This window comes from Thermobia domestica, chromosome 14 (genome assembly GCF_964235325.1).
Source record: "Thermobia domestica chromosome 14, izTheDome1.hap1.1, whole genome shotgun sequence".
Classification (NCBI taxonomy): Eukaryota; Metazoa; Arthropoda; class Insecta; order Zygentoma; family Lepismatidae; genus Thermobia; species Thermobia domestica.
Window position 1 is genome coordinate 90,667,995 of NC_137467.1, and position 8,778 is coordinate 90,676,772.

The 8,778-nt window shown below is 46.8% G+C and overlaps 2 protein-coding genes across 2 annotated transcripts; both read right to left on the minus strand.

Moving 5' to 3' along the window:
- Positions 1-6,926: 6,926 nt before the first annotated feature.
- LOC145669921 (uncharacterized) lies at positions 6,927-7,469 on the minus strand. The gene has a single exon (XM_081738262.1). It carries the CDS (start codon positions 7,467-7,469, stop codon positions 6,927-6,929), a length of 543 nt encoding a protein of 180 aa, XP_081594388.1.
- Positions 7,470-7,877: 408 nt separating this feature from the next.
- Positions 7,878-8,420, minus strand: LOC145669922 (uncharacterized). The gene has a single exon (XM_081738263.1). The coding sequence runs from the start codon at positions 8,418-8,420 to the stop codon at positions 7,878-7,880; it is 543 nt and encodes a 180-aa protein (XP_081594389.1).
- Between the last annotated feature and the right edge of the window lie 358 nt (positions 8,421-8,778).

An 8,778-nucleotide genomic window follows, 5' to 3' on the forward strand; every position in this document is an offset into this window, starting at 1 on the left:
TGGTGCCGAAGGTAACTTTTGGCTGTTGCCTTCGTTTAGCTTCAGCTGCGGAGATCTTCTCGATTACCATCAGTTCACGGATCTTCTTCTCAGCCATAAAATTAGGACAGACAAGTTCGGCCATGACACTGTTCACAGCCACCGCAAATAAGGTCACACTGAGCACACTGCCTTGGGGAACACCAGTTTCCTGAGAAAAAGACCGAGACAGTGTGGATCCAAGCTTCACTCTAAAGGAGCGCTCGCGGAGGAAATGCTGGAGAAAAAATCCCAGATGTCCACACACACCCCATGTGTGCACTTGCCGCAAGATACCATAACGCCAGACCGTATCATAGGCCTTCTCCAGATCAAAAAAGATGGCGACAAGATGCTCCTGATGTCGAAAGGCGTCCTGGATGGCAATCTCAAGATGAACAAAATGATCGGTCGTGGAACGATAACGCCGAAATCCACACTAAAAATTTGAGAGGTGGCCATGATGCTCCAAAAACCAAACCAACCTGGCGTTGATCATCTTTTCGAGGACTTTACAAAGACAGCTGGTAAGGGCAATCGGCTGATAGTTAGCAGAAGACGTTGCAAGCTTGCCCGATTTCAGGATCGGGATGATATAGACTTCACGCCAGGCAGTAGGAAAAACCTCTTCAGTCCAGATCCGGTTATAGAGGGTAAGAAGATGGTGGAGTCCCTCAGGAGAGAGATGCCGAAGCATAGCATAGTGAGTATTATCCGGACCTGGGGCGGTATCCTTCGTAGAGCGTAGAACAGAAGAATTCATCAGCACTAAAAGGTGCATTGTAGCTCTCACTGTTATCAGAGCGAAAGGCAAGGGGCATACGCTCCGCACACTGTTTCACAGGGAGGAAGGCAGGAGGATAGTTTCCAGAAGTGGAGACATCAGCAAAATGGCGACCCAAATCCGCCACAATTCGATCCTGCTCCGTTACAAGATGACCATCAATAAGCAAGGCCGGAACACCAGTAGATGAGGGTTGCCCTTGGAGACGGCGAACCTTAGACCACACTTCGGAGATGGTGCTCTGCACAGAAAGCGATGAGACATACACACGCCAGCTGCGGCATTTAGCCTGCTTGATCAAATACCGTGCTCGAGCACGGAGGCGGCGAAACTCAACTAACGACTTCACTAGGGGCACGTCGAAATGCACGCAAGGCTCGTCGGCGGGCACGGATAGCTTGGCTAATTTCTGCGGACCACCAAGGAACAACACGACGACGAGGAAGACCATGATGGACAGGAATAGCCGCATCAGCTGCCATCTGGATGCTGCAGTGAAGAGCTGCACAGTATGTATCCACAGACCACCTAGGATCCGGTGCAAAATCAAAGGCCACAGCAAAGTGTATCCAGTCAGCCTGACGCAGGTTGCAGCGAGACGACGGTCCCGGTAGAGGAAGCTGTAGTCCAGTGAGTACAATGGGAAAGTGGTCGCTGCTACAAAGATCTGGGTGTACGCGCCACTTCAATTGAGCTCGTAAGGCTGGGCTACACAAAGACAGGTCAATATGTAAAAAGGTCCCTGTGGCAGCGGAAAAGTGTGTTGGGTTGCCATCATTCAAAAGAATCAAGGGCTGGTTCGCGATGAAACTGAACAGCGCTCGGCCACGAGGGTCGGTCCGGATAGATCCCCACAAGACATTGTAGGCGTTGAAATCACCAACCAGAATGACAGGTGCTGGAAGCTGGTTGTAGAGGTTGTCCAGATCAGCGGCAGTGAAGGCCGTGGAACGCGGGAGATAGACGCAGCAGATGGTAACAGGCTGCGGGAGAAACACTCGTGTCGCAACCGCCTCAAGGGTCGTAGTTAGATCGAGCAGTGTAGAATAATGTAGCCCAGAGACACCAATGGCGACACCGCCAGCAGCACGACCGTCAGTCATCTTATGATGGCGATAGACAGTATAGCCACGAAGAAGACAGTTGGTGGTGGGTGTGAAATGAGTTTCTTGTAAACAGAAGATAATCGGATCCAAGAGCGAGAGAAGCTGTCGAAAGTCCTCGTGGTGAGTGGAAAAGCCGTTGAGGTTCCATTGAAGCAGGGCCATGATTTAAACAGAATCGACAACAAGACATTTGCCACTGCCCTTCTTACGGCGTCGCGGAGTCACCTCGTGAAAAGCTTCGCAGGCGTCTTCCACACCATCCATAGAAGAGGCATCATCAGCAGAGGGACTGCAAGATGGTTTAGGTTTCTTCGAGTTAAGAGAACTAACAGAGGGCTGACGAGCCGCTTTTAAAGAGCCGGTGGAAACAGGCGTTGACTGAGAACTTTTTTTCTTGTCCTTCGGAGGTGTAGAAGTAGCAGTTGGCGTAGTTTTCAGAAATTACTCGCGTCGAGAGCGAGGTGAGGTAGGTACTGCAGGAGAGGCTGGCGACGGAGAAAGCCGCGAACGAGTCATGGTACCTGTAGACTTGGTTGCACCAGAAGATGGTTGAGATGCTCCACAAGTACAGCCAGCAGCAGAAGCAGCAGCGAAGGTAGTCTGGGTACTTATATGACAGGTTTGGGTGCCAGTCGTGGTCAAGGATACTCTGGAAGCATAACTGCCACCAGCAGGCATCTTGGGCATCACGCGACGGCGAGCCTCAGCAACACAGATCTTCTCAGTGACTATAAGTTCTTTAATCGCCTTCTCCTCTGTAAACTTAGGGCAGTCCCGTGACAAGGCAGGATGGGCGCCATTACAATTTACGCATTTAGAAGATGCGTTGCACTTCTCGGATCCAAGTGAAGGTTCACCACAGTTACGACAAGTGGCGGATCCATTACAAGTGGGGACGGAATGACCAAAGCGTTGACACTTAAAACATCTCAATGGCAACGGTATATATGGTCGAATCTTCAGTTGTAGGTAGCCAACAGGCAGAGTGGGCACCAATGTAGGTAAATCGAAGGTCAAAATGTAGGAATGAGTGGCTACCAGTTGCCCATCCCGTTTCACAGAAATACGATGCACATCAATAACGTTTGATTCGCGTAGTTCTTCAAGGATGTCCTCTACCGGCATATCGTGCAAATCTCTGCAGGTAATCACTCCTTTACTAACATTCAATTGGCGGTGGGGTTGAACAACAACAGGCACTGATCCAAGCTGCTGACACTTCAAAAGAAGAGTGGACTGCTTATCAGTAGTGGTGTGTACTAACAAGGGACTATTGCGTAGTTTCTTGATGTGGCCATCCGGGAAAGTGCCGGTGGCAATATGACAAATCTGTTTATAAATGACAAACGGCGATAACTTTATTAAAGAACCAGCTATCGCTTCTGACTTATCTTCAATGACTAAATATCTCGGTACTGTGTTCACTTTGCTTTTCTGAGTAGGTGCGGAAGAAGGTGAATGATGCAGAGCCATGGATAAATTAAACCCAAAGTCTTCTCAGCTTCCCCGTCATCGTTCTAGGCGTCCAACGAGGTGGGCAGGTCCTTCCTGCTCCATCCTTGTCAACAAGCTCAGCTGTGACTCCGAGTCAAACTGACAAGGAGCCAGGGCCACTTGAAACACCGACTGATGGGTACTTTCGAGAAGACCCACGTCCCACCGTGTCTGGGGAAGAGATCAGTGATTCTCCGGAGATCCCTGCGTCGCAAACTCCGAGCTTTCCCTTTCCGGGCATCACTCCATCTGGTCCGGCTGGGTGCAAACACGTTTCACTCCTCGGTCCCACGATCCCGGGTCCAGCGTCGTCCAATAGCAACCAAAGCTCATGTCCATATCCATGCAGGGGTCAAGTCAGAAGATCCGTCCGGCTTCATCTGAGGCATTTTTGTTGCTGCAGCGATCAGTAGTTTGACAGATCGGGTGATCGGCCCAACCCAACCCCCAACCTGGAGTACCAGTGGCTGATTGTGACCCCTAAAGGAGTCGGGCGATGGGGGCGCCACATCCCAACGCCGGGATGGGTACTTTTGAGAGGACCCACGTCCCACCGTGTAAGGGGAGGGACCAATTGTTCATTGGAGATTCCCGCACCGCAGACTCCCAGCATTCCCTTTCAGGGCATCACTCCTTCCGGTCCTGCTGGGTGCGCATGCGCTGCACTCCTCCGTCCCACGGCCCCGGGTCCAGCGTCATCCACGAAAATCCAAAAGCAAAACCAGTCCATAGCAAGGTTGTCTTCTAGAAAGAGCAGTCCATATCCGAGGCTTATATTTTAACGACGCTCGATCGCAGGTTTTAAATGCCGGGTGATCGGCCCGGCACAACCCCCAACCTGGAGGACCAGTGGCTGATTGCAGTTCCGAAGAACTGGGCGATGGGGGGATGATAAGATTGAGTTCACTGTTGCCAACCAGCGTCCTTTTCACTAAAATTAGTTTTGTAAACTTAATAAAATAAACGTTTTAATTTTCTTGCTTCGATGAGCGCCCCGCTGTCGATAGCAGAATTTCAAGTAATTCTTTGTTTTCGCTATCTAATAGGTAATCATCGTAATAAGCGATTACCTTTGTAAAATATAGTTCTCCTATTATCATACTGACACACAAACATAGTCAACGTCTTGCGAATGAAATCAGAAAAATAAAAACACTGCTGAACAAGTGCAGTCTTGTTCAGCAGTGTTTTTATTTTTCCTATTATCATGTGTATCAATTTTACTAGCGAAAAAGGCATATTTTTTAATCCGTAGCAGCCAACACTGTATCGGTATATTCCTTTATGCGTATTAAAGGCCGTATTCACTGTCCTGGCGAATCTTAATTGTGCATAAGCGAACTTCGAGTCTAAAATAGCAAACCAGTTCTCTCCTACTAAGTGCGCTAGTGATTCAGTTAAACTAGGTAAAGAGCAGGATTGCTTAATCGTCATATCGTTCACCTTGCGCGAGTCCAAAATTAATTTCTACGAATAATCACGTTTTTTGTGCAAAATGGGGACGCCTACAAAATCGGAATGGCATTTTTCTATCAAATTATCTGATTCCATTTCGTCTAGAAGCTTCTCCATTATTTTTCTTCTCTGTTGAAAAAAGTCTAACCCGAGAATAAAATGGGCGGGGTTGGCGACCCTGATTTCATGTTTTAGTAAATGTGTTAACCAGGCTTAGTTGAAAATGCTTCCTTATGTGTACAGAATATTCTTTAACTTCTCTTTTACACTCGAGTCTATGTGGACTTTACTCAACATTTGGTCTATGAAAACTTCTTTATTTTCTCCTAAAAACAGATTCTCTGAAATCTTCTACCTTTCATCTATATAAGCATCAAAAGCATAAACAGGAGACATACAGTCTTCTATTTTCCAACCGAATAAACCAAATGTTAATACTATTTTATTGTTATAAAGGAAATCTCTCCTACATAATATAGGTTTCGTTAAATGAGGAAGAATAAAAAAGTTCTGTTTTACACACTTCCCATAGAAATTTACTTCTACAGTAAAGCTTTTATTCGCTGAAGTGGAACCTTCTGCCAGAGACAAGTGCATTAAATCTCTTTTAAATTTACAACCTTGTTTTTCAAATTCTTCGGCAACTTGTCCAGAAATGAAAGAATAGAAGCTCCCACTGTCCATAAAGAGTAAATAAGTATTTTTCCAAAAATACTTTACTTAATTAAGGGTGCCTTTTCCCATACTTTTGGATCCCCCGCTTACAGCCGACCATAAAAAGTTCTCCGCCTTCTTTTTTTGCTCGCCTTAGCCTCCTCGCATGCGAAACTTCTTTCTGTGTCCCCCCTTTCGGTTTCTGGGAGACACGTGTCCCTTGAGAACTCGGAGGATCACCTTCCCCTCTTTGTTCATTTTTCCTATTGACAGCTGGTTTCTTTCGCTCGTAAGTGGCCTTTGTAGTTTTCTTTTTCTTCTTGGGAATTATGAATCTTGTGAGGTGCTTTTCTTGGTCAAATTTCCACCCTGATTTGCTGAAATGAAGCTGAATTCCAGTATGCTCTAAGAAATTAGCTCCTAAAACAGTGGGGTTGGATGGAGAATCCAAAATATAGTATGGAAAAGAGGAATCTATCTTCAAACAAAAGCGAGGAAAACTATTTGTTTGGAAATAGTGCTTCTGGTTGCCAGCAGAATTTCCTCGTTTATTTCCTTCATTTTGCTCCATTTTCTATCCATTGTTTAGCAATTTCAGAGCTAGTGAATGAAATTTCACTACCGCTGTCGAAGAAAATTTCTGTTGATTGAAATGGTTTGGGTGGGCGCGTCGTCAACGGGGTCTTTTGCACCCTTCTTTGACAGCAACAAAATAAAAGTATCCAAGAAGAAAAATATAATAACGCAGACATAATAAAATAAAAAGAGGTATCTGGATCATGCTAAAATGTCAGGACATTGAGGAAGTAAAATGTCATAGCATTTAGAAAAGGTGCACTCAATACACAAATACTAGGACTGGGTAGTACACAAAGACATGTTAATCTTCTCTGCCGGGGCAGCCATAGGTGAACACACGTAGGGCACAGCCCATAATTAGTACTGAATATAACAGTGCAGTAAGAGAATAAAAGCAAGGAAATGCTATGACAAGCATAAAATCATCATGAAAGGTAAGAAATATTAGATAAAAGCAGAAATAAATTAATTAAAAGAAACGTGAGAAATGCACTCACAGAGCATTCAGAACATGCAGATGCTGCAAATAAGGAAACAATTTCTGGATCATGGATTCATCGTCTCCAAGCAAGATTGCCATACCTGCTGACAAGCCAAGGCGAGCTCGCTCAGGGGCAAGAGGAGCACATTCCATGAGAAGGTGGCGGATGGTCAGGGATGCACCACAATTCGAAGAGGAAGGCGGGTTCTGCCGACGCAATAGGTATCCATGAATCAGATGGCTGTGCCCGATACGTAGGCGTGCCAATCTTCGTTCTTCCAATCTTGAGGGACGAGAACTCGTGGTCCAAACACCAAGTCACGGCTTCACAGCGTATAATTTATTCTGAAGATGCTCATCCCAGTGTCTGCCAGCGGTGAAGAAGACGATCGATCACAGGACGAATATCAGAGCTGGGGAGCGGTGCCGGATGGTCAAGTCCTATAAGGACAGCTTCTTTGGCAACACGGTCAGCATGCTCATTACCTGTAATACCAGCATGGCCAGGCACCCAACAAAATTGGACGTCACAACCTGCAAGACGTAAGGAATGGCAGAAGAGTAGAATTTGCTGAACGATAGGGTGCGCAGTTGACACGTCAGTAAGACTACATAAAGCGCTGCTGGAGTCAGAGCAGACAAGAACCTGTTGAAGATGGCGTCGACGAATATAATGCAGGGTCTCCAGGATAGCAACCAATTCAGCAGTGAACACAGTGGAAGTAGGATGGAGCTTCAAGCCAGCGCCATGGTCATCCGTGACGAAGGCACAGCCAACAAAATCTTCATTCTGCGAACCATCAGTGTAGAAGATAGCGTAGGTACGGTACTCCTCCAGAAAAGAGAAGAATTCCTGACAAAATTGTTGATTGCTGGTGATAGACTTCTTAAATTGCATTAAATGAAAACTGACAACTGGTGGAAGAACAGTCCACGGAGGAATAGGAAGCCCAATGGACAGATAGAAGGGACTTCCAGTCCTAATTAAGCCACAAGGTCGAGAGCACGAATGCCAAAAGGCCGAGTATAATCTCCAAGCAAGATTGCCATACCTGCTGACAAGCCAAGGCGAGCTCGCTCAGGGGCAAGAGGAGCACATTCCATGAGAAGGTGGCGGATGGTCAGAGATGCACCACAATTCGAACAGGAAGGCGGGTTCTGCCGACGCAATAGGTATCCATGAATCAGATGACTGTGCCCGATACGTAGGCGTGCCAATCTTCGTTCTTCCAATCTTGAGGGACGAGAACTCGTGGTCCAAACACCAAGTCACGGCTTCACAGCGTATAATTTATTCTGAAGATGCTCATCCCAGTGTCTGCCAGCGGTGAAGAAGACGATCGATCACAGGACGAATATCAGAGCTGGGGAGCGGTGCCGGATGGTCAAGTCCTATAAGGACAGCTTCTTTGGCAACACGGTCAGCATGCTTATTACCTGTAATACCAGCATGGCCAGGCACCCAACTAAATTGGACGTCACAACCTGCAAGACGTAAGGAATGGCAGGAGAGTAGAATTTGCTGAACGATAGGGTGCGCAGTTGACACGTCAGTAAGACTACATAAAGCGCTGCTGGAGTCAGAGCAGACAAGAACCTGTTGAAGATGGCGTCGACGAATATAATGCAGGGTCTCCAGGATAGCAACCAATTCAGCAGTGAACACAGTGGAAGTAGGATGGAGCTTCAAGCCAGCGCCATGGTCATCCGTGACGAAGGCACAGCCAACAAAATCTTCATTCTGCGAACCATCAGTGTAGAAGATAGCGTAGGTACGGTACTCCTCCAGAAAAGAGAAGAATTCCTGACAAAATTGTTGATTGCTGGTGATAGACTTCTTAAATTGCATTAAATGAAAACTGACAACTGGTGGAAGAACAGTCCACGGAGGAATAGGAAGCCCAATGGACAGATAGCAGGGACTTCCAGTCCTAATTAAGCCACAAGGTCGAGAGCACGAATGCCAAAAGGCCGAGTAGGAGTGGGTCTTGTTTGATATCTGGCATAGCGAGCACCAGCCTCAAGTGCAAAGGCCGAAGGATGGGCAGGTAAGGCTTGAATATGAATGTAATATCGCAGAAGCAGGCAGTCTCGACGGTGGGAAAGAGATGGCTCATGAGCCTCAACATAGAGACGAGGAATAGGGCTGGTTCGAAAAGCTCCAAGCGAAAAACGAAGACCAAGATGATGAACTGCATCCAGATGAC